The sequence below is a fragment of the Lissotriton vulgaris genome, chromosome 7, assembly GCF_964263255.1.
Source record: "Lissotriton vulgaris chromosome 7, aLisVul1.2, whole genome shotgun sequence".
Classification (NCBI taxonomy): Eukaryota; Metazoa; Chordata; class Amphibia; order Caudata; family Salamandridae; genus Lissotriton; species Lissotriton vulgaris.
The window spans coordinates 1,717,602,781-1,717,629,906 of NC_141695.1; the positions used below are offsets into that span (position 1 = coordinate 1,717,602,781).

Here is a 27,126-nt window from a genome sequence, read left to right on the forward strand (position 1 = left end):
TTTGTTTGAGGGTAATCATAAAAGTGGTGGCAAGGGCGGGGATTTACATTCAAGTATAAATGCCTAATTTGAATTGCTGATGAACTAACATTTTCAGTCATTTAAAACAATGGCATGCTCAAAGGCTGTACTGACTTTATGAATGCGCCCTGTGCCCTCGTCCATTAATTTTATGGTGGACTCTCAACTCCTACTGTGCAGGATCAAAGGGTAAACCAAACGCCCCCAAACACCCTGCCGCCACACTGCGGCTGGAAGAGTTGCAGAGAAGCAAGACAAGATTGCTGTGTCCTGGTGACCAGAGCTGCTGTTCTGGCGCTCCTGTGCGAGCTCAGCCCAGGATTGCAGAATCAGAGACACCGTGTGAAAAGTGCTGCTGAGGCACGAGAAAATGCGAGGAGCACCACCGGTGTCTAGGCAAGGCCCCAGTGAGTACCCGTACCCTCCTTGTCCTAGGAGACGTTCCGGTACTCAAGGGGCCAACATTAAAAGGTGCTGGTACTCCGTACCGGTGAGTACGGGCCCATTCAAAGCACTGCCTCTCTGGATCTAAAAGCCCTATGAGGATATTTAGCCCTGGAATGGCGAATAACCATTCAGGCCCTGGATTACCAAGAGAGAATCCATGTTGTTTTACACGGGAGGGGGGGGGTCATCCTGGCTGAACTGCATTCTCTCCCATGCTCTGGAAGGGACCAGGCTGCACTTATGCCCGCAGCCCCTGCCCAGGCCCTTACTTGATTTTAACAGGTGTTTGTTTTAGAGCCTGGCAAAGTCAGGCCTGGTGTTCCGTACCTGGCAAACCCGGGTGTGGGAACCCCGGCTACTTGAGATGGTACAGAGCGGCCTCTCCCCAGAGGGCACTGCTCTGTCCGGCTTGCAATCTGGACCGTCATGGGGAAGGATGGCCAGAAAGGAGTTCAGAAATGAGCTTCAAAACCCCGACAAAACGGTCCAGTGGCTCCCGCTTTATGATCTACTGTCGCTTCTCAGTACTTTATTCATGCCAATAAAAATAATTGCTGCACAGTATAATTGTCTGACATAGCAAACCACGTGACCGTGAAAAGCCAGTGAGCAAAATGCCCTTTTAGCTTAATGAAGGTATCCTGACCCTTGCACAAATGCAAGTTTTTTTGCTTGTTTAAAAAAAACCAAACCTGCTACTTTCTGTCTTGCTACTTCATTTAGCCCCATTAGTATTGCTAACATTAAGGGTCTCATTCGGTGTTGATTTGCCAGTTGATAGTGTGTTTTGGATTTACTGAGTTTTTTTATTACGTGCTAATAAAATATTACACTGACTGTTGTGGGGTGAGGTGGAATGGTACACAGATCCTGTGGTACCCAGGGGTGCCACACTGACTCTTACCCAGCTACGATCAGTGTTCGTGAAATAACATAGTATATTATACAACTCTTATTTTCGAGGTTACTGGACTGTAATTGGAAGTGAAGTTGCGTTTCATCCCGGAAATTATTCCAGATTTTTTTTATGGGTCATTGGCAGCATAAAGTTTTTTTTATTAATTGTTGCTGTAGTGAGAATTGGAAGTTACTGGAGTGTTTTCACTGCTGTAGTTCCTGAGTTACTTGAGGATTTTGAGTGTCTCATGCCTTTTTAAAACAGTTGCTTTGTTTGCCTCTCTCAGCCCCATCCTTGATTGTGCATAAAGTGGTGGTGGGGTTGTTTTATTTGGTGGACCTCCTTTTAATGAAACCACGGTTGCTCTGGCTTTCTATCTGGATGAAAGAAGAAACCAGCTTTACTAAATCAATTATACTGGACTGTTTAAAATTGGATTATGCTTCTCGCATTCCATAGCGGGCTTATATAGTTTCTATGTTTAGATCCATGTTCAACTTGGCAGTGGGGGAGGAGCCATTCCAGGTACCACATTAACTAAAAGCCACATTAAGGCCACTTTTTTCCAGCATAGGTCTGAATCGAGACTGTGTAGAGATGAAGAAAATGATGGTTGCTATGTATATATATATATATATATATATATATATATATGTTCAGCGAAGGGTTATGAGAGTGTCCAGAAATATGATGGAGCTCTACAGGTAGTGGTTCGAGAGTAATTATGAGGTTAGGGTGGTTGGTGCTTCTTGGTCAGAGATAACCCTGGTCCCTGAGAAAAGAAGGGGTAGAGAAGCTCTCCCTCCTGTATACATGTAAGCAAAGTCAAGCGCACACAACCTTAGTTAGTTCCTAGGTTGGGTTTTGTATCATTAAATGAAAGGATAAGATCAAACTCCAACTTTCTTGTTCGTTTTTTTATTTGTCTGCTGAGTATTTGTTTCACAAAAAACCAGCCGACACGTGTTTCGTCAATAATGGGGTAGACCCGTGACTCTTCAGGGCTGTGAAGTAAGGCTGAGGGCTGTATCGTGGGACCGGTGATAATTCCAACCCGGTCCTGATCGGGTGTAAGTATTGAAAAACGCGAGAAGGGAGTGCTTTCAAAGCGTCAAAACAACTGTTCTAGGTAGCAAGGTCCGCCGCCGGGTACGCGGTCGGTCATAGAAGGCAAGCCAATCCGCTTGTCCTTGTTTGTAGGCTTAATGCCGTGTTACGGGGAAGGGAATTATTCTGTGGGTTCTCACAAACCTTGCTACATAGAACAGTTGTTTTGACGCCCTGAAGAGTCACAGGTCTACCCAGTTATTGACGAAACACGTGTCGGCTGGTTTTTTGTGAAACAAATACTCACCAGACAAATAAAAAAACGAACAAGAAAGTTGGAGTTTGATCTTATCCTTTCATTTAATGATACAAAACCTAACCTAGGAACTAACTAAGGTTGTGTGCGCTTGACTTTGCTTGGTTGCTATGTATATGTCCTTGGAGGAAAAGGAGGGGTGTCGGAGCATTTGATGCGCATTAAAAACAACCAACATTGATATGTCTTAACAAATTTAGATGTGGTATGGTTCATCATTTGGTTTCATTCCCGAAGATGAAATCTTATCCCTCTGATAAAACTCCTTGCCCTTGTGATGGAATGAGTAAGCAAAGCACACAGCACTTTATTCTATGTTGTAAGTTTTACAAGGAGTTGCAATGTCAATATCTGAAACCCCTCTTTATTACACGGAATACAAGAAACTATCAGGATGCACTATAATTTTTGCTTGCACCAAATTATCAATTTGTGTGTTTTTGTGTTGTCCTTTTTATTCTGAAAGTTATTTATTTAAGAAAATGTACTCTAGTTAGATCCCGTCTAGGATTGTATATCTATGTCATGCGAGGATATTCTGAAGGATTTAATTGCTTGTATTGCCCAAATTGTTTTTTACGTTGTTTAATAAGTGTATGCACTTTTAATGCAGTTTTTACTTGCCAAATAAACTCTTTGGATCGTATAGAGTGTCTTATGCTTATGAGGTATATTTTAAGGTGTAAAATTGGAAGTTTTGAGGCTCATCACTAGACTGTTGACGTCATACAATTTAGAAAGTTGTGGTGATTAATATTTGGAAGTTATTTAGTGTTATATCGCTGACTGCATTGTTTATTAACTAAAATAAGTCGCCTATTTCTGGCGTGTTGACTGTTAACGTGATTTTATTTGAATTGTTATTGTTGTGTGTGCTGCATGTTGTTGTAAATTGTTATTTGATAATCATATTTGCCTTTAAGTTCTGCTATAGTTATCAGGGTGGTATTGAAGTGTTCTGTTTATTCGTACTGTGGTAAGAAATATACACAGACATGTATTTCTGTGATGGCATTTTAACTGTTTTGTTCTGGGATATCGTAAAGGGATAAATAATTTATTATTAGACGTTATCTTTATTTTCACTGTGGGTGTTTTAGATATTCTAGTGTTTTTTATTTGGGTGATGTTTCATTTGGCCTTACTAGTATTGTAATTGTGTGGGGTACAGCTGTTACATTGATTATTACAAGCGAAATAGTCTTTTTGAAGTTATCGTGGAACTCAGAGTATTTACTTATAACCCAAGATGCCTCAACGGTTTCTTCTTTGCCTTACCACCAGTACAGAGCTGAACAACGGACTGAAGCACCCAGAATCCCAAATCCCCTCTAGATCAGCTAAAAAAACAAACAGGAAGACAGCAGTCTAGCTTCTCTTAATAGAGATTAGTGGACCCTCTCTCCTGTACTATAACCAGACCATACCTTACTTGTTTATGCAGCTGATAGAACATTTTCTGAAAGCCACAACTGTTCCAGAGTGATGAGCATGCTTTGCTTGTGTTATGTCCGATCTTTATAGAGTGCATCATTTGCAGAGCATCGAGACGGTATTGAGAAAGATAATAACTGATAAAGCCAGCCACCGGGGTGGCCAGCCCCATGTAAAACAAAGACCAGCATCGTAAAAAGAAAGGAGGGAAGTGACTACTGATCAAACAACTCAAGTCGTAAGGTTTTTACAACATTAAAAGGGAGAATACATCCGTAGAGCTATTGTTAGAAGATTCAAGGTTCTTACTACAGCCACTGAAAATGCTCTACGTTTTTGACTCCTAGGACAAGGTTTGGTAGCAGACAATAGAAGACGTCCCAGATGGACAGATGGAGGCCTTGGTGTGCAATGACTAGAGACGTAAGCAATATTCTGCTACACATCTGTAGCCAGGGGAATAGAACAAATGTGATCTCGTCGGCCAAGGCAGAGATCAGCCATGCTACCACGCTCTGGACTAATTGTAATCTGTTCAATTTGATTGAAGTGCCCCGATGGAATGAATTGACATAATCAAATCTTGACTGAAATCATGTGTTGACCACATAAATATGACGAATGAATGGCAGAGTTTTAATTTGCCGAAAGATGGAGCTGGGGACTTTGACAACCATCGCTTCTTGAGAAAGATCAGCGTCCATGTAGACACCTACATGCCTGTAGGCGATGGAAGACTCAGAACCAAGGAGTGAATGTATGTTGCAAGTCGGGCTCAACAATTTACCATACATCTCTGTGCTAAGCACCAACCTGTCTGGGTGAGGTGACCACCAACCAAAATAAAAGTTAACAGGTGGTGGGTAACTACGCCTGAAAATCAGGCCTCTGAGTCATGCACATTGGGTATCAGATTGACAACTGGCTTTCTGCCAGTCATCTTTACAAAGGGCCTGAAAGTAGCTCGTGCCACAGCTGTGCCTCTGAACAAGGATGTGTTAGAGGCATAACCCTGCTACAGATTACTTCCACCAAAGATTGCTTTTCTCTTTGCTTTGCAACACAAAGGGACTCGTTGTGCATTGACAAGCAAAGACAGCAACATTCAAAATAGGTTCTTTAAAACTTCCAGATCGTATAAAGAATACAAACAGTCTATTCTGTGGGTGCATGTGAAAGTCAGATCCTATATTTACGGAAAGAACTAGGATAAGTCTTCCGTGCTTCATCACCTCTGTTAAACCCCGGGCACAGTTATTTAGCAGAAGGGAAAATTTTACGCCACCTTTGTAACATAAATTGATGCATTAAGCAACAGTATTTCCACAGGCCTTACTCCCTGGACCGTAAGTTAATTCTTAAGTTGATCCCTCACTGTAGCGTAGATATTTGCGATATTTAATCTACCTGGTAATGCTCCGTACACTGTCTTTCTAGCAACAAGGTAATAGGAAGGGTATGAGCTTGTGGAATAAATACAAGCAGACCATTACACACACTGAAGTTAAAGTTTGAGGCTACTTTGGAGGAGATAACAGATGTGTAATATCACTTTGAAACTGTGAAAGCTTGGACATGGTTGGTTTTGTGACAGAAAATGTCATCTGCATGGCCTGGAGAGCCTGTGGCCCTGCCGTGAGCTCTCCACAATGATTTTTTTTGGGTTTTGGATTCTTTTGGCTCAGCACACAACAACCATGTGTGTGCCGGGGGGTCTCCTGTGACTTGGAAGTTTACTCATAACAGGGCTCCGTTGTCTGGAGGGGCACACCTTGTTCGCCACTTTTTTTTTTTTACAAGTGTGACTATGGTCAGCTTACCAGACTGGAGAAGACTGGCAGTGATGGCAACAACAATATTATAATGGACTTTTTCTTGTGTTTATGCCGAGATAGTGCCTTCTGGCCTCTTCATTGCAAAGTTGCCTGTCAGCCCCCTACAACCAGATCCTTTGCTTCATGCATGAGGGACATGGATTTTATATACACGATAAGCATGTAGTAGGGTTAACATGAAAAGTGGTTGTGTTGGCTGACTGCTGGCATGGTGGAAACCATTTTGATTTCCAGTGCGCTAGTGGTACATAAGATGGAGGACTGGAGGAAGCCTGCCCGACAGCAGATGTAGACTGCAGGACTCTCTCAATGCACTCATGGGGTTAAGACAGAGGGTCCTCTTTGAAATATAGGAAGAACCCTTGTCCTTTTTTGAATGATTGTTTCCTAAAAGTGCTCCTTCTTTCCCACCTGTTAACAGGAAATTAGGTCAGGGCAGCTCTCTCCTCTTCTTTGTACCCATGATTTGGGTTCCCTGTAACAGAAGACTCCCAACTCGACGCCCCTTTCCTGCTAGCACCTAAGACAATAACTATGACTGAACCATTCTTGAAGAAATAAGAAAAAAGCAAGAACTGCCCAAACCAGACCCAAAGGTGGACCTGTGGAATAGACAATACTATCTGCAATCTTGGTACCGTGATTTCCTTACACCATAATCCGAGGTGCTCCACCAATGAATACAGATAACTTCTTTCATGTTCTAGGGTTGTAGTTGTTGACAAAGAGCTCACATTTACCATGTTTGAGAACTGAAACCCGGGCGTTCTGCAACCAGTCAAAAGAAGAGCTGTCCGGGTCTGCCTTGAAGAAAGGAGCTCACCGACTGCTAAGCAGGGGTCTTGGAGATAACCTTACACGAGGAAGACGCTGCCTAGAAAAGAACATGACTTCGAGGAGCTGAGGAACAAAATACAGAAAGATGCTGATAGCAGCCGATTGAAAAACCTGCCCTGCCAGGCTGCATGCTGAGCTTGAAGGCTGTGGTGCCCCAAATTCATGTTCAGGGATCCAGAGCACCTAAGATGACTAAACCCTCATGAGTACTGCAAACATGTCCTTTGGCCTCCATGCAAGGGTACGTTTGGGTTTGCATTCGCTGGGGGCAATTAAGGAACAATCCACTACTGCCACTAGTTAAAGGAGATAACTTTACCCATTGGTCATCATAACATTTCCCTCTGACTTCTTGTGTACAATACTATGCTTTGTGTCAGAAGTAAAGTTTCTCTTACATAAAAACATCGGCTGGAGATCGATTCGTTATTGACTGTTAAATCGTTGCTGAGTTTGGAGCCTCTAACCCGACACCACCTCCCTGAGTAATAATAATAATAAGTAAGCCTTCGACTGCTGGACTGCACTACCTGAGAGTCGAGTGTTAAAAGCTGGAATTGGTACTCTGTTTGGGCTCAATAGTAAGCTTAAGCCTCAGAACACCAGTGGTAAAAGGCTCCTTTTGTTGCAATCTGTGTGTTCCGCCTGCCAACCAGCCAAACACCGCAGGAGTGAAGAAAGTCCCAATCCCCTCCCTTTGCCGTGACACCCCAACACCCACAGATATATTCCGGGTGATGGAAAACACGACACCGGGAGAGGGTGGGTAAACAAAACAGGGAAACACAAGGTCTTGGGGAATACAGCGTGTCTCTTCAAATCCCCTGGTAGCGAACTGCTTGACCCCAGTCGAGACCACTAAAAAAGAAAAGGGGGACAAGATTAGACACACCCTACTAATCGAACAAATGCCAAGTACACACACAAACCCACCGACCTCCCCGCTTACCCCAGTCACCACTCGGGAGTAGCTCAAACGAAACAGAAAACAATCGACTGCTTTCGTGTTGGATCTTTCTTCCGTAAACCCAGACGAACCAGGCCCCCTCGGGAAACACCGAGAATAATAACGGGGGTGGAATCAACAAGAGGACTGGGAAGGGATAGGGGAAAAAAGGTGTCCAAGGACTAAGAAGACACCCAAAAAACCCCTATTACTAAAAAGACATGAAGGTAGCACAAAAAACGGCCGTTATTCAGCTCCTTCGTGAAACCACCCACAAGATACACAACACGATGGTTTGACTACAAAAAGAGGAAAACGGGACGCCAAGCTCTCAAGGGAAACGCAGCAGCGTATCCCGTAGCGTCTACAATTACAAAACAGGTCCCCACTAATGGTTCAAAAATACCCCAAAGGTTAGGAAAACAAAGATTGTAGGAAAAGGGAAGCCAAAAACCAGCCCTCTAGAGGCCCACAGTTGTGGACCGCAATAGAGAAGGAACAAGGTAGGGAAACAGGAACTGGAAACATACAGCAAGGGACCATCAAAGAAACCAAGCACTGGTTTCCTGCGGGCAAGCCCTTTTAAAGCGAGCCCAAGGCAGCGTCCATAAATTCGTACCTGCACTTGGCACTATTCTCTAAGATAGAAGGCACCCGCCCCCCCTGAACCCCAACACAGTGCTCATTAGACCCTATCTGTCCCAGTACTCCGAAAAAAAGTGCCCATGGTTGGTGGAATAAGTCTGAAACAGTGCTCACCACCTATGAGGTAATTGTCAAAAAGGAAGCATATACTCTTTTAAATTTGTAACGTTAAATTGTAATATGCTCTGGTCTGACAAATTTGAATTAGATCAAAGTTTGTTTACACAGATCTTTCAAAACTCAAGTACTTGAAATAAGTGAATAGGCACTGTTTGAGTATCAAAAAATATGATAGGCCTTTGGTACACCACTATCAAGCCTAAAATCTGACCGTTGATTCCAGTGGTTCTGTTGCCTCAAATGTGCTCTTTGTAATGAGACTGTCTAAGTTTCGCTCCATGTTTTCACCACTATAATATAGTCATGACATCAATAACGCACCTTCCAGTTCCATCATTATCCCTGAAATGCTGTAAACTGCGCTGCACACTTCAAAAGTACGAGAAAATTAATTTACAGATTCAAAACAAAGTTGGAGGCTATTTTGTTGAGAAAATGTGGATGTGTCCTAAATGCCATTCTCCACCATTTTTCTAGATTCATGGATTTAAGGTGAGCAACTATGTAAATATTCCAATGAATTAAAAAATGGCAGAGATGATTTCACTGCTTCATACACAGCTATAAACATTAATTATCTAATTGTTTTTTGAAAAAAATGTCCACATATCAAAAGTCTCAAAATTGATGATTATCTTTATAGTGATTAAGGAGTTCCTTTACATTATTAATTAATCTTGGGTTAATGACTTGGTTCTCTTTCCAAGTACAGCTGGATTACTTCCTTAATCGTAAAACTGAATTACTTAGATTGAACAAATCAAGAGGGGATAGAAGCCAGTTCCAAAGGTTTCCTATGAAGGTATTCAGATAAATCCTTTCCAAACAATTAGGGGCTTGAATTCCCCCATACTCCAATGTTATGGCCCGCACATACTGGAAGGACATCAGTGCGAAGAGGCAGTCTCTCTTCAGACGAATTCTTCTAAGGAAATTAGATGTTGTAAGGTGTGTGGGAGTAGCTTTCGTAACTAGGGGGGACTTACCCCACAAGCAATTTGCTTTTGGACCAGACCCACTTTAGCCCCTGAAACAGGTGTGACTTTGAGACGACTGACGCACCGTGGCCTTATCAGTCACTATACAGTGCTGGTGTTGGTTTGAAGTAGAACATGGTGTGGTGTTAGTGTTCGGGATCATAGTCTAATTTACAATCTGTAATAAAGATGTTGGCTGTGATGCGAGAAAAGGGCAAAGAAGGTTGCAGTGAATGTCCTCAGCGTATGCCCAGCACTGTATTCATTTCAGAAAACCAACGGCCTTATTCGGAAGTGCCCCAGAGGAGTAAATGGGTGCTAGCGCCCGCTTTGCGCACCCCCAGGGCACTTTTATTAGAGAAGGGGCCGCAAATGCTTGAGCGACTCCTTCTGTAGTACAGATAACGATGGCGCACATATAGCGCCAGCGCTTTCATCAGAGGGCATTCCCACTTTGGGCCTGTCCATGTAAACAAGGGAATCCCTTTCCCTCTGCACCTGTGTCGTATTAGGGGAACAGCGTTTACAACGCAACTTTTTCCACACACTACCTTTACCACACAACTTTTACAATGCAAGTCGTTACAACGACTTGCGCTGGGGGGCGCTGTAGGATAGGGAATGGTTTAATTTACTATCCAAAACCTTCCCTACTATCCACGGGAACTGGAGTTGGAATAGTAAATTAAACTATTCACTATCCAGCGCCCCCCAACGCAAGTTGTTGTAATGACTTGCGTTGTAAAAGTTGCGTGGTAAAGGCATGCGTTGTAAAAGCATGCGTAGTAACGACATACATCCGTCGTATCATGGACACGAGCTTGGAGGCAAAGAAGCTATCAAGAGGCGCACTGACAGTGCGCCCCCTGATGGCAGCCCTCTGGAGGAGGTGAAGAGGGCTGCCACCTATTGCCCCCCCCCCCCCCCCTCCCCAGGCATCCACTTGCCGGCAGGGGAAGCCACTCATTGCAGCCGCATGCATGGGGATCTCTATTCCCTCTTAAAAGTACACGAGGGTTACCGCCTGCACAGTGAAATACGGGCCGGCTGCTTCAAAACACTTCCATCTTTCACCTGAATACGCTGCCCCCGGGTAGCGTGAGTTCACGGCTACCCTGGGGGCAGCGCATTCAGTGTAATAGGGCACACTTTTCCTGTTTACGCCCGACGCACCTGTTTTAAGATGCACTGTGGCGCGAACAGGGAAAGCGCGCCCTATCCCTAATATGGCCCAGGTTGGTATTTTGTCCATTCCCATGAGGGGTTTACTTTTTAAGCAAGTTCATGAGATCGTTGGAGAACAGCTCGATCAATCTTCAGATCTGGTTCATTTTTTGCCATGTTTGGCTCTGGCTGAGCACCATCAGTGTGAATACTAGGCTAAATCTGATTATTCATTGCTATGATGGAGCAACAGCGGGAAACGGAAGCTGTTTGCATCATACAGCAGGCTGGTCTCATGGGGGAGGCACAGAGGGTGGTGGTACAGAGGGTGGTGAGTGGAAAGCAGAAGCGCAGGCATTTAGACAGGGAGGAGAGGCCAAGTTGCGACAGGGAGGTCAGGCCATGGTATGTATGGTCCCCCATTACGCCCCTGTCCCTGCGCAGCAGTGGAAAGCAGGGACAGATGATTTAGGCGGCCATATGTAACATAAAATTATACATGTTGAAAAAATGTATTGAATAGTTTTTTTGTTTTACTTCGGGTTACTGTATGACATTTACAACTGAACCCCCTCGGTGACAAATACCCCCATTATTCACTGTTACCCATCTAAAATTCTCTGTATTGCTTTACTCAGTTTTGAGATTTTATGTTAATTCAATTTGTGAAAAATATATCTAAAGGTGGTCCGGGGATCCGTAGCCCTCAGTAGGACGGGCTGGCAGGAATATCTATAAGAAACCTCCCCCCCCCCCCCGCCCCCCCCCCCCCCCCCTCGCCCTCGCAGTCAGGGCGCGCCTTAGGAACTGAGCCAGAAATCATGGAGAGAGGTTATTACTGGAAATAGAGTACTGCATTGCAGTGGAGAGATGCGAGGCGGAGGAGAGAGAGAGGGGAAGGGACGGGTCCATACAGCGGCAGAGGAGAGTGAGGACAAAGTGAAGGAGAAACATGAAAAGGAATGATAACTAGAGAGAGGGAATTTACCACCCTGCGGCTCAAGTAGAAGTCATTACGATTTCATCATTAAAGACACACCTGCAAGTGAATGCCAATAGTAATCCGATGACGCTAACCCAGTGCAGGTGCATGCATGGGACACAAAATATGGTAACCTAGCAGAGTAGAGCTAAACCCTGCAGGTAAATTACATTAGTAATCAGAATACCTATAATGTAAGATCCAGCCATTAGGTTTCAATTACACCAGCAATCCAATTACTCCCAGCAGCAAACAACTGCAGGTTAATTACATGTTATAATAACTTTTTATGTAGTGCTTTATAATGCTTTTCTCTCGATTCCAAGGACTGTACCTAGCTGGTCTTAACTGTTGAACAGTACTTACTGTACTAACCTTGGAGAGAAGGCTGAGTTGGTTTTGTCGGAATTTGAACAGAACCAGGGATCTGCAGATCACAGCAGATGTCAGCAGTGGAGTGATCAATTAACTCACTGACCTTTCTCGGCGGCTTTATCAGATCCTGTCCACCGGAAGAGGCACTAACCCCTGTGGGTAATTAACAGCAGTAACCAGATTCCGAACACGTGATAAGCAATGAGGGTTGGTTATAACAGTAATCTGATTATCAATGCTATTGTATCTGTTTTAAGTATGTGAATTACAGTAGTAATTAAAATGATTGTAATGTCAGAGTTAACCCCTGGAGGTGAATTTTAAACAGCAACCTTATAACCTCTAATATTGACGCTACTTGCTGCCTGTAAATGGTCGTAATCGGTTCATTCACAATACTACGCCTAACGCAAGAATGTGAATTAGAATAGTAATCATATTATTTCTCACATCAGAATTTATTTATATCTGCTGGTGAGTTACAATAGTAATCAGATTACTATTGTAATTTAAATTCAAATGGAAAAGTTGGCTCTAACTATTGATAATGTGATTACCCATATACCGATGAGTCCTACTGGTGACTTTTAAAGGCAATCGAATTACTTATAGTATTACATCACACACCTTTGTGTGGATTAGAAAATGAATCAGGCTATTTGCTGCAATAGAGCGAACCATGTAGGCATGGCAGTAATAAGATTAAGTCTAATATTATAGCTATTAGCGTTAATACCATGCAGGTGGGTGCAAAGGCAATCACACTACAGTGAAATATTAAAGTAATCAAATATTACAGCTGGACCCATCAGGTGAATGTGAACAATAATCGTATTACCTACAATATTCCAGCTAACCTCTGAATGCTAATTCTGGTGGTGATTTGCCGTCTTTCGTATTCGAGCTTACCACAGCAGGTGAATTGCAGTAGCAACCGTGACCTCGGTTTTCAACTAACCCTGGAGGTGAATGACCATTGCAGGAAGCATATGTCTTTGTAGAGCTGACCTCCACAATGTAATACGATGACATGTAATGCTAAAGCTACTCCTTGCAGGTATAGTACAGTGTTAAAGGGATCCCTGCACCTTTTCCTACCTGCTTTTCCTGCCCCTGATTTGCATTAGTAAATGGATTACTAGAGCAGAGGAGGGACCCACAAAAGTATGTTTGAATTTTAAATGAACCATTCAGGAGTGGAGGATGGAGTTCTGGTCAAGAAAAGGTGTATCAGCGAGTTCCATATCTTGCCAAGAGCTATTTTCGGGTTTGGTACCTATATGCAGAGGGTGCATAACTTATAAGTAAATAATATGAACCAATATTGCAGAGCTCCGGTATCATCATAAGCATGTATATTTTTGGGAGAAGCATGGCCCAAAAAAGCAGTTTTCTTCAGATAGTAGCTAACAGTGGATTCTGACAGTGGAGTTAGAATGTATACCTTTTGTTTACCTTTCTTGAAGACATTGTTGCTAAAACAATGGGCAATGCACATTTCACTAAAAATGCTCTTTCTGTTTATACTGGGTGAAAATCTTACTACCAGAGAATGTGCTGCATAATTTGCAGTTTTTCTGCCTAATTGAGACAACTTTGCCTCCCTTGCCTCATTATTTAGTCCTCCATGCTGCATAATCCTAGTAGCCATGTTAATGTTAAAGCTCTCCAGAGTGGTTCGGAGCTGCCATTATGCTGTATTTCACAGAAAACGGTGAAATATTTTCTACATTTCAGTGTTCTGGGATATATGGATTTTTATACAACTGCATTTTATGAAATAAAAGCACCAAAACACATATGTGTGTGAATATACATATGCACACACTTGTATTATATGTTCTTGTGCTATATATATATATATATATATGCTGTGAAAATCAATGTAGCCCAATAACGTGGTATTTAGAGCAACTGTATTAATTAACGTGCATTCACACATTACAGTGCAAATATCAAGCAGAAAATGACCATAAAAAAAACCACACTTTTTATTGCTTCACAGATTGCATTTAACAATTACTTTACACAAGGAAACACATTTCCTAATAATCACAAGGTCTCTTCAGTGTGTGTTTACAGACGCAGATGCGTACAGTGGAATATTCTTGTTATTAAGAGAAGGGCATCATTACTCACTTGAGGCGTCATCTCTTGTGAGTCATGGCCCCTCCCACATATAATAATGGCAATAACCAGTATATTACGTTCTATGCATCTGCTCATACGGTGTATGTATATGTATATGTAGTATCCACAGTGATTGTATGGTGTCGCGCCTGCAAAAGGTAATATATCTGTCCTAAGTTCAGACGGCCGGCACACCAGACATGGAGGTGGCACTAAGGGTGTCTGATCTGGATAGGTGGTGTTTATCAGATGTGAGAGTTGGTGGGCAATATTCTGATATATTGTTTTATCTCCGTAGATGGGAGGAAGAATACACCATGAGGGTCCAACTGCAGGACAAGGTGAACGAACTCCATGAGGTGAGGTCCAAGACTGCATGCACTAGCACACTACCTCCCCTCTTTCCACACACTACCCTCACTTGTACTCTACATGCTGCCAACTGTTTGCACGCTTCCTGGTGTTCACTTTGTACCCGCCACATATAAGATGCCTGCTACTCATTGGCTACATCCTGCTTTCAAACTTGCTGTTAACAGACTGCTTTATGATTCAGAGCTGCCTGCTGCTTGCATACTACTGGTTGCTCGCAAGCTACTTGCCGTTTGCAAGCTACCTGTTGCTTGCATGTCTTATGCTGCTCACACATTACCTTCCACTAGCGAGCTACCTGCAGCGCGTTCCATCGTGAGCAGCTCCAGTGACCGGCGCCTGCGGAGAATTGTTTACTCCAACCGCGGACCAGTTATTCGTCTGGCCGCACCTCCATACTCGGCGCTATCCCAAGACGCTGGAGGACGGCGATCCTGCCCTGAAGTAACCCGAGGCTAGCCATAGAATTGTGCTCCAACCGGATAGACTATATTGTAGTCTCATTAACTGAAACGGACTTCTGCAAATTACCGATACCTCCCACCAAACTATGCAAGGTAACGCATAGGATCAGATGTCCCTGACTGACCAATTGCAAGACCCGTTATCTCGGTGGTATACTCCCTTGCATCCCAAACGATTGGGTTTTACCCCCACATCAATCCCGGCGCCCACACAGAATCCCCAATCCAACCGCATCCTAAGGAACGGTTCACCTACGAAGAACGACTTGCGTTGGTGACCCAAAAAGGACCTTCCCATCTGAAGCTAATCCTACTTCAAGCCACCAACTAGGTGTTGTAAATAACTTTGTTCAGGCAAAACTATTTTTCTTGTCCTGATGATGATCCCGTGATACCTGAGCTGGGGATCGAAACGTCGACCTTAGAGTAATTCATACATGTAACTCCTCAATACTATTGTTTGTATGAATAACTCCAGGATACACTGTTAATGTAAAACTAATACCAGTGACCTGCAAGCTCACTCTGTTTGCCTGATAATTTTCTTCACTTACCTTTACTCTCTCACCTCTCTCCTCCTTGTATGGCACAGGACTGTGCCCCAATGTAACCCTTATTTCTTGGGTTATTTGCTGTATTTTCGAGATCATAAACTTATTGAACCAATAAATATTCCCTGGCCGGCTGGTCAAGGAATCCTGAACTATATAGAACTCCATTGTGATCTATATATATCAATTGTTTCCCTCATTCTCGTATGCTCAGGACCCGTTGTTGTTTTGATAAATGTTCACTTTGTACCCGCCACATATAAGATGCCTGCTACTCATTGGCTACATCCTGCTTTCAAACTTGCTGTTAACAGACTGCTTTATGATTCAGAGCTGCCTGCTGCTTGCATACTACTGGTTGCTCGCAAGCTACTTGCCGTTTGCAAGCTACCTGTTGCTTGCATGTCTTATGCTGCTCACACATTACCTTCCACTAGCGAGCTACCTGCAGCTCGCATGCTACCTGCGTCTTGTAAACTACATGATATTTGCATGTGATGTGCTACTTGCAGACCACCTGCCACTGTTTCTTGCACAGTACCTGTTGCATGCAAGCTATCAGCTGCTAACTAACCGTGGGTAGAGAACTCCGCTCCGCCCGTGGAGTGTGCAGAGATTTGCCTATTCTGCGTTCAGTGGAGAACATGGATTAGGTAAATCTCTGCACACTCCGCAGCTTGACGGAGTTGACCAGCCCCCGCCTTCACCCCCCCCCCTCCAATTAAGAATTATTTGAAAGTACATGGAAGATTAAAGATAAAAGACTTACCTTCACTGCGGCGTTCCCGGGCTACCGTCCTCCTCTTCTTTGCCGGTTCAGGGTGATCTGCGCATGCGCATTCCTTGCGAGAAATGCGCATGTGAGGGTGCCCACGCAGATCACCCTGAAACGGAAAAGAAGAGGAGGACAGCAGCCCGGGGACGCCACAGTGAAGGTAAGTCGTTTTTTCTTTAATCTTTCATGCACTTTTTATTAATTCTTAAATGGGGTGGGGGGATGGAGGCGGAGTGGAGCTCTATGGAGTTTGTCCCCAACTCTGTGGACCTCGGCGTAGTCCCATTCCGCCCAGGGTTACTGCTAACACTCTACCGGCTACTTGCAAGCAACATAATGTTAGCACACTACCTGCTGCTTGCAGCTACCTACTGCTCATATGCTACCTGAGGCCATATTAAACGAAGTGCCCCGGTGGCGCAATGGGCATTAGCGGCTGCTTTGCGCGCCCCATGGGCACTTTGATATTACAGAAGAGGCCGCAGACGCTTGTGCGGACCCTTCTGAAATACAAATAGCACTGATGTACATAAAGCTCCAGCGATATCACCAGAGAGCGTTCCCTTATTTGCATGGGGGCCTAGCCCTATGCAAATGAGGGAATCCCTTTGCCTCTGCACCCACGTCAGATTAAGGACGTGGGCGCAGCAGAAAGGAGCTGTCAGGAGGCACACTGACAGTGCTCCACCCAAAAGGTGGCACACTTCCAGTGAGTCCCCTGATGGCAACCCTCTGGAGGGGTAGAAAACGAGTTACTTACCTGTAACTTCAGTTATCCAGTATTGGTATCTTTCATAGATTCAAATGCTTGAATCATTCCCAGTCGTCAAAGTTGGAGTCCCATGGTACAATAATAAAGCAGTAAGTAGTTGTATATTAGGCTATAATGGCAATAGAAGGTTAGTTTAGCAGCCTGTCCATGTCCTTTTTATAAAAGAATCAAACTTAAACTATGACCAATCAGGCAACAGCACCCCCTAGAACCTTCCCAACAGAGACTGTGGTCCTCAGATTTTTAGGTCTCGTAGCGATACAGCGCGTCAGCGCTGTACTCGCCGAGATCTTTTGTCACGGACTGTGCTTCCCAGGAGACAGCCTCGGCCACGCGCATTGCCTCTTCAAGGAGGCGATTTCCGCTGGCCACGCGCTCGCGAACGCGCTCAGCTGCTGTCTCCTGGGAAGCAGCAACACCACACTCGCATGCGCAGAAACAGCGACAGACACACACACGAGCGCTCATGCACGCACGCACCCACACATACAGAGACCCTGTAGGACCCCAAAGACAACCGCAGTGGTCACTGGCTGCCGGCAACCTTATCTGTGAGTGACTTTTCATGTGGCCTCCATACCGCTGGGAACTTTACTTGGCTAAACTCTGCTGGCCCGCAACAACCATTGCTATGCAGCGATAAAAGGCTGGTACCAACCCCCCTGCCGAGTATGCATTGGGGCCCTAAGACAATTGGCTTCTGGGCTGGCCCCTTTCATCTGGAGCCTTAAACCTATTCTGAAACCACATAAAGATCTGTCTGCTATCTATTTTAAAGACAGATTGTAAGATCTTAACTAATATCCTAGCGTCGCATACACACACACACACACACACACGTGCACCAAGCATCCCCCCCCACCCCTCCGCCGTCGCACCACCCCACCCCTCCGCCGTCGCACACACACACATACAGGCATCCCCCCCCCCCCCTTCCCCGCTCACCGGCCCTCCGGACTTGTGCAGCCTCCGACCGCGGGGCTCTCCCTCGGTGCTCCTCCAGGCACTCCGTGGGCGCGGGCTTCACAAAACGGAAGTCCCGCCCCACGATAGGTTTCGCATGCAGCTCGTCTGTCTGCTGGGCCGGTGTCAGCTCGGTTTAAACATTTAAACAAATATTCCACACTCATTTGCTTTTGTTTAAATTTGTTTGCTGAGATTTTAAGCGCCAATAAGACCCGGGACCGAAAATAAAGCAAAGCTGCTGATTTCTCTCCTATGGATTCCCTCCTTCACCAAAAGCCCCCACTAAACCAGCACAAAATGCTTCTCAGCGAGGAGATCAGGGTTTGAATAGGAGCGTAAGATGACCTCCCATCTCGACTGCCAAACATTTTTAAATATAAATTCTAAATACATTTAAAAGATGTGTTTCGGTATAGCATTTGAGGTCGTTGTCTTCTTGGCGCTGCAAATGACGGGATGACTTTACCATTTCTACCCCTTCATTTTGTCGCCTGTGGAAGGGTTAAAGGAAGAGCTGTTCCGCCTCCGACTCTTGGGGTTTAAATGTGTGCGAAGCGCCAGTATTTGGCAGAGCAGGCGATAATGTCACTGGGCTGCGCTGAAGGCTCTCTGCCAGCTGCAGTTTTGAAGAGCTGAACACTCTGTTTTTGGCCCTAAGTGGGCATTTCTGAGGCAGGACTCGGCCACAACCGGTTGCAATTACTTCCCAGCCATACTCTCTTGGATCTGCACGTTTTTGGCTGGAAATAAATGTTTGGGATCTGTTTGTTTTTGTAAGTAAAGTCACTCATTGGTGTTTGAGATAGCTTACTAATAAGAAGTCTGCTGCAGGCATTTCAGTGTCATTTCACGATCATAGGTTCATGTCCTGGACCTGGTGTTTTATCCTTCCAACTTGGATGAAACATGGACCAAGTTGAGCTGGTGTTTAGTAGTTCTGTTTTGTGTGCATTTTTGGTGGCTGCGCAGTATCCTCTGTTTCCATTGCCTCTCGGTGCTTGCTGTGTGCTCTAAACTTTGCACAACAGAAGCCATTTTGAAGAGAGGATGACTTTTATAAGTTTGTAACTCTGATGCCCTTGCCATTTTCAGGGTTCTAAAAAACTTGGCAACTTATTTATTTAGAGAGTTTTTTATAGCGCCAACATAACCCTTGCGGGTATCAGAGTGCTTTACAATAGACCAGAGATAAATAGAACAAGCATTTACAATGCAATGGTCTCGGCATCATTAAAAGTAGAGCTATTGGCATTGCTCATGACATTTCTTTTTTTGTCCTTAAATCATAAATAACAGCACACTGCACTCAACAGCACACACCACTCTGCACCTGCACTCACTGCTCTGCACACTCCCTCTGCACTCACTACTCTGCATTCTGCACTCACTACTCTGGACTCACTACTCTGCATTCTGCACTCACTACTCTGCACTCACTAGTCTGCACACTCTCTACTCTGCACTCACTAGTCTGCACACTCACTACTCTGCACACTCACTACTCTGCACACTCACTACTCTGCACACTCACTACTCTGCACACTCACTACTCTGCACACTCACTACTCTGCACACTCACTACTCTGCACACACTACTCTGCACACACTACTCTGCACACACTACTCTGCACACACTACTCTGCACTCACTACTCTGCACTCACTACTCTGCACTCACTACTCTGCACTCACTACTCTGCACTCACTACTCTGCACACTCACTACTCTGCACACTCACTACTCTGCACTCACTACTCTGCACTCACTACTTTGCAGTCTGCACACTCACTACTCTGCACTCACTACTCTGCACTCACTACTCTGCACTCACTACTCTGCACTCACTACTCTGCACTCACTACTCTGCACTCACTACTCTGCACTCACTACTCTGCACTCACTACTCTGCACTCACTACTTTGCACTCTGCACTCACTACTCTGCACTCACTACTTTGCAGTCTGCACGCTCACTACTCTGCACTCACTACTTTGCAGTCTGCACACTCACTACTCTGCACTCACTACTCTGCACTCACTACTTTGCAGTCTGCACACTCACTACTCTGCACTCACTACTCTGCACTCACTACTCTGCACTCACTACTTTGCAGTCTGCACACTCACTACTCTGCACTCACTACTCTGCACTCACTACTCTGCACTCTGCACTCACTACTCTGCACTCACTACTCTGCAGTCTGCACACTCACTACTCTGCACTCACTACTTTGCACTCTGCACTCACTACTCTGCACTCACTACTTTGCAGTCTGCACACTCACTACTCTGCACTCACTACTCTGCACTCACTAACCTGCACATGGAACAGCAGAGGCCTCCCGCTGGATGATAATCCGCACTCAGCTCCATTGCAGAGGCCGCTGGACACCGGGATATACACTGCACTTAAATTCTAAGCACTTGGCGGCTGTGGTCTCACACCCTGTAACATGTAATGAACTGGGAACCAGGGGGCAGATTTACAAGCCATGTGCGCCTCTTTTGCGTCACTTTTCCCATGTTAAAAATGACGCAAAAGTGGTGCAAGTGCCTTGTAAATAAGCCCCCAGGCGTTTAGCTCAGTCGCGCGTGCGCTGCACCACAGGGGGTATATTGCACGCGGCCCCCTTGGAGATTGTAACCCATTGAGTGCGCCAGTCAGGCTGATTCCCAAAGGGTACACCAATGTAAGCTCATCTTGGTGTAGCGGAGACTTTATCTCGGAGCACCAACACACAATGATGGTAAATACCGGGAGACACTCTGCTTTCAGCTGCGAGGCACGTGCAATCTGCTTCTTGGGACATGTACTGCATAGCTGCCAAGTTTCCCAGGGCCAGGCGTGAGATGCCGGCGCGGAACAGTTTTTTATTTGTGTTTTGGATTCTGAAATGTACTTGTAGTCCCGTTTTATAACAGAAAGAATGAATATGACTACGGGTCCCAGAGTTCAAAGAAAAAAAAAATGGACTGTAGCAGCATCACACATGGACCTGGGGGCCTTGTTAGCCGGGCTGGCATTGCACTTTTGTAGCCTACTCTGTGAGCTCAAAGTGCACTAAAGGCCCGGTGGGCATGCGCACATTGCACCCATGCAGCCTGTTCGGAAATGTAGGCACTCGAACGCACGGCACGTGGTACAGAAAGTAGAGTCTGGTTCTAAAGGCGCAAATACATTCGGCTTCACGTGGCACAGCGGTGCCTTCCCCTGTGGGACTCAGTGCACTGTCGAAGCAGCTTCCTGGCAGACAAACCGCACTCAGGAGCAGCACACCAAGCGCAGTGTATGTGCGCCCTGAGCTGGCGCACGCACTCCACGTGAGACGCTGCTCCCTTACCAACTCGGTACCACCCCTACCATAGCGGACTCTGCTCTCTGTAGGACAGTCAACTCCCTTACTGACAAACACGCTGCACTCCGCTCCATTACTGCCAGCTCGGCGGGCGCCGGCCCCCTGCAGCCGCACGGCATTCGGCACCTGCCCACATGACGCAGGAGACGCTGCTCTCCCGCAGAGCTATTTTGCCTGACCGCAGCACCCCTACCCCAGCGGGCGCTGCTTGTGACTGGTGCAGTGCACTGTGTGTCTGTACCCCTAGCGCAGTGAACAGTGCTTCCTGACAGCCTCAATGCGCTCGCTTCCTCCTACACTTTCGGCGCAGTGGCACCGGCTCCAAGCAGACACACTGCATAAGCCAGGCTGCTCCACGACGGGTTCACTGCACTCTTTTTCTGTGCAGTGGTACCGGCTCCCAGCAGACACACCATACTCGGCTCCTGCACAATAATTCACCGGGCCACAATTAATTTATTTTGTCAGATCAGGGCACACCTCGAGCATGCTGCATGCGTGCGTGCCAGGGGACAGACGCCTGCGGCTAGGCGCTTTGGAACCTTACTCGCGAGCTAGCTGCCCCTCAAGCGCGAGGAACTCAGGAGGCCTCTGTGACGTTGGCGCGTTAGGAGTGCGGAGAGTGGCGGCTTGTCACTAATTCATTACGGCCAGTGTTCTTGGGGTGAATATTGCCACAGGAGACTAGTTACTTTATACGTCCACTTTCTGTGTCACAGCCGTGAACGCATATTTCGGTAAACAAGAGGACACAAAATAAGTCCACAAAATATAATATATATATACGCACACATAGAAAGAGGTCTGTCTGTGTGTCTTTGTGTACACAGTTTGTGCGTTCCTGGTGCAGAGCGCAACAGTTGATTGCCGAATTTCCAAATCAGTGGGTAGCATGGTCGGGTGGAATCCCGCCGCGGCCGCCCCGGAAGTCAGGCACGGTCGCCTGTGACGGGGGTGGGGCCACGTCCAGACCGGAAGAGGAGGCAGGCGGAGTCGATGCGTCTCGCGGCCCGGGGCTCCTGTGAGCGGTGTGGAGCCCCGGGGCCGCGCCAGCAGGAGGTTGGGCACCGCGTGCTGAGAGAAGAGTCCCCGACATTGCCCAGGTAAGTTTCAAAAAGGCTGGGGGGGCTTGGTGCACTTGTGTGTGTGTGCGTGTATGCTCGTGTGTGTATGCGACTGTGACGGCGGGGGCGGGGGAGGGGGGGCCTCGGTGCACTTGTGTGTGTGTGTGTGCGTGTATGCTCGTGTGTGTATGTATGTGTGCGACGGTGACGGCGGGGGAGGGAAGGAGGGCCTCGGTGCACTTGTGTGTGTGCGCGTGTGTGTGTATGTGTCAGGGGGGGGGGGGGGTCTCTGTATGTATGTATGTATGTGTGTGCGTGCATGGGCGCTTGTGTGTGTGTATGCGCATGCGTGTGTGGTGCTTGAGCTTCCCAGGAGACAGCGCCTGGCCACAGCGCGCGTTCCAGTTACAAATCGCCTCGAAGGATGCGCGTGGCCGAAACTGTCTCCTGGGAAGCATAGTCGCTAACAAAAGATCTCGGCGGAGACGCGCTTCCGCGCGTTGAGCCGAGACCTAATAAAAAATATCAAAGTCACTAACCAATAATGGATGCGGCTGCACCCCTGAGAAGGGAGGGTTCCTATGCATTCCTCTGTGCACCTGTACACTCCCTGTCTCTTTCGTGCTGTGCACATCCATGTCCCTCCCCATCTCCGCTTGCACCTCTCGGCTTCTCTTGTGTGCATCCCTCTGCCTCCCCGTGCCCTGCGTTTATGCTTACCTCTGCGCTTCCATTGTTTCATGTGTGCACGTCCCTGCTTCCTTGTGTGTGCACACCTCTATCCCTTCTCTCTTTGTGCATGCTTCTGTCATAAGAACGGACGTGGTACAGGTAGGCTGTTTTTTATTTATTTATTAGTTTTCACTTTTATATAGCGCAAACTTTACCCGCAGGTATCCGAGCGCTTTCAATCAGCATGCTTATAACAAGCAAGACTAGCACTCTATATTACTGCCAACTTAGCTTAGCATAAGCAACAGCTAACTACTCACAAACAATGTTTATATACCAATTGCAAATGTAAAAAAATTAATGCAAAGCATTGTCATTTACAATGCCAGTAACTCAAACTTTAATGCTGCGAGACCTATTGCATTGCAAATGCTTGTTGAGCACTAGTGGAGGAGTTTAACTCGATATATGAGGAAAGCATCTAAAGAAAGGAAGGCGGGTCGCATGTGAATCGATGAAAAATACCAATACTGGATAACTGAAGTTAAAGGTAAGTAACTAGTTTTCTTATCCAGTATTGGAACTATCATAGATTCAGAAGCTTGAACCACAATAGCAAGCAGTGTGTATATATATCACCTCATTGAAATAGTTGTCGTAGTACTGCCTGTCCGACAACTGTATCACTGCGATGTGCTGAATCCAGGCAATAATGCTGCTTGAAAGTATGTGCGCTTCTCCACATTGCAGGATGGCAGATCACCTCTAAGGGGACACACGCGAACCGGACGGCTGTTGTGGAAACTGCTCTTGTAGAGTGCACCTTTGGATTAGAAGAAAGAGGTTGCCCGCTTTGGAATGGCAAAATTGAATAGGTGTAGATTAATCTAGCAATGGTTGCTCTAGTCACAGGCCTGCCCAGCTGAGCTTGACCATAGGATACAAAGAGCTGCTGGGATCTACCGAACTGCATGGTGCAATGCAAATAAAACGTTATACATCTCTTTATGTCCAATGTGTGCAGAGACTGTTCCGCTGGAGTAGTTGGATTGAGAAGAAAGGTGAAAAGAATAACCGGTTCATTAAGATGAAACTGTGGGGTCTTCTTTGGTATGAACTTTGGGTTAGTATGAAGGATGATAGTGTCAGCTGTAAATTGGAGAAAAGGCTATTGGAGTGTTAATGCCTGAATCTCGCTCACCCTTCCTGCGGATGTGAGATCGAGAAGGGTGGCTACTTTCCTGGTAAGGAATTTGTAGTCTGCCTTATGAATTGGTTTAAACTGTGGTTTGATGAGTTGGGAAAGGACAATATTAAGATGCCACTTTGGTTAGGGAGGTTGTACAGGAGGAAACACTTGGAAAAGGCCCTTCATGAACTGTTTTATTATTCTGGTGGAGCACAGTGATGAAACCTGAGAAGAACTTCTATATCTGACTCTCGCTGCAAGATGTACCCTAAGGGATGCATGTAAAAAACCTGAACGAGCAAGAGAGAGAAGATAAGGCACGATTTCTTCCAGTGCAGCCTCCATAGGATGCAAGTTACATTGTTGGCACCATAAACAGAACCCATTTCACTTTAATCTGTATCATTTATTGGTTGATTGTGCTCAAGCACTAGCCAAAATGTCATTGCATTCGTGAGGAATGCTTACATCTCTAAATTCATGGCATTCAGGAGCCATGCATTTAATTGGAGAGAGCGTGGATCCAAGTGCAGAACTTTGCCCTGGTTGAATGTCAGGAGTGTTGGTTTGATCTGCAGTTGAACTGGCCTGGACTCTGACTTCAGGAGGAGTTTGGTGAACCAGTACTGCCTTGGCCACCATCGATCAATTAGTATCAGATAGTATCTCTCCAGCCTCATCTTGCTGAGAATCCTCTGGATCATGTAGATGGGGGGGGTCTAGCTCCCATTCATGGCAACTTTCCAAAGATCAGCTGGGCACATCCCCTACTGTGTTGTTTGTTCCTGCAACATGCTCCACTTTGAGGGTGATGTTGCGAATTGCCAGTCACTCCCAAAGAAGAGAGCATGGGATCTTGTTCCTCCTTGCTTGTTCACGCAGTGCATGCCGGTCGTGTTGTCGGTGCGAACTAGCACTGATGATCCTTGTATGTGAGGCAGGAAAGCTTGGAGAGTGAGGAAGAGGGCTTTGAGCTTCAGGCGGTTTATATGCATGGACCATTGGGATGCAGACTATTTGCCTTGGATTTGGGCATCCTGAAGATGACCACCCCAACCTTCGAGGGAGGCATCCATAGTTATGATGAAATCTGGGATTTTTGGCAGAAAAGTGTCAGAGAGTGACCATACAGAAGGATTGCTTCTTTAGGAATTTATTGAGCACTCTTAGGTCTAGAATGGGTCTCTACTGCCCTGATTTCTTCTTGACAAGGAAAAAACGAGAGTAGAAATGTGTGTTCTTCTGATTGAAGGGAACCCCCTAAATTGTGCCCTCGGAGAGCATGATGAAAGCCTCTTGTCGTAATAAATGAAGACGGTGGGGTGCGAACCCTTTGGAGGTGTCTGATTGAACTTGAGGGTATGACCATCGGTTCGGAGATCTAATACCCATTTGTCCTTCGTAATTTGCCTCCAATGGGGCAGATGATTAGAGGAGTTCACACCCACAGAGACGGGTGAAGGGATAGTAGCTTGCATTGAATTGAGGTTACTGCTTGGGCGAGACGTCTCTGGTCAGCATGGGCTGCTTGAGCCTAGTTGTTTGTCTTGAGTAGACGGCAGATGGTGGATGGCGGTACTGCTGCTGCTGATATGGAGGTCTATATTGGGACTGATGGGGCTGATACTGCTGGTATCACTGAGATGATCCTCTTTATGAAGAAAAACCCCTGCCTCGACCTCCACGAAAGGGAAATTTGTGAAACTGCAATGTGCTGAGGGATTTAGCAGTGTCCGTGTCAGTTTTGATGGCAAGCAAGGCGTTATCGATGTGCTTCCCAAATAATGTACCACCATCATATGGCGTATCCAATATCTTGGACTGAACTTCTGGTCTGAATAAGGTCAACTTTAACCAACCCGGACTGTGCAAAGCACAGCTGCTCCTGCCAAATGATGAAAGCCAGTGGAAGCGATGTCAATTGCACAATTGATGATTTTCAGAGGATGTGCGCTCCCCTTCTTGCAATATCTTTCTTGCCTCTGATTTTTTATCTTTGGGCACAAGGTCCAACAAAGAGCCTATATCAGACCACATTTGTCTATTCGTCCCACTCATCATGAGATGGATGGGTGTCATGAATCTCACCCTCTTCTGTGTCATTGTCAGAGGATGATGATGATGGATCATCTCTGGGCGGCAAAGGTATAGCAGAGGCAGGTGTCATCCGTGGCGTTCTAGGAGGTGGCATAAGTGGAGTGGATGGAATATGTGGTGGCGGAGAAGGTGGTGTTTTAGGGTGTTGTGCAAGATCTGGGAACCTTTTGCGATAATCCTGTAGCATCGCCTGCTAGTCTTGCGCCAAAGAAAAGGGTACCTGTACTTGTGATGGAGGATGTGGATACTCTAGCAAGTAGGAATAACGGTACCTAAAATTATAATAATGTCTGTAATAAATATCCTCTTTGTCGTCTTCATCCTGATTTTTGACTTGCAATTCAGATGGGCTATGCGCCATCCCTAAAGGCCCCTCTTCTGAATTATCTAACTCGTCGAGTAGATAGCGCAGAGGAACGGGAGAAACTTTGCTGGGGGAAGTGTCATGAGGCTTCAGAAAAGCTTTTGGAGATTGTATCCCCGTTGACGGTGTCATCGACGACATTAGTGATGGTTCCATAGGAGGTTACGTATTCGACTTAATCGATGAGGCATCCGGTGACGGCAGTTTCATGGACAGCTTCGCCAATGATGGCTTTGAGGACAGTGAGTCTGACGACGAGAGCTTGGTCGATGGTGGGTCAGTTGACGAGTCAATTGTTTGATGGCAAACGAG

General features: G+C 45.9%; 1 protein-coding gene across 4 annotated transcripts in view; it reads left to right on the top strand.

The window, feature by feature from the left end:
• IFFO1 (intermediate filament family orphan 1) overlaps nt 1–27,126 on the top strand; it is a 128,727-nt gene that overhangs the window by 39,860 nt on the left and 61,741 nt on the right. For all 4 annotated transcript variants that reach the window (XR_015297638.1, XM_086932900.1, XM_086932898.1 and 1 more), the window contains exon 2: nt 14,473–14,533. Coding sequence is in view for 3 of the 4 variants with exons in the window: in XM_086932900.1 (XP_086789026.1) it covers nt 14,473–14,533 (61 nt within the window). In the remaining variant the exon portion in view is untranslated. The remainder of the gene's footprint in view (nt 1–14,472; nt 14,534–27,126) is intronic.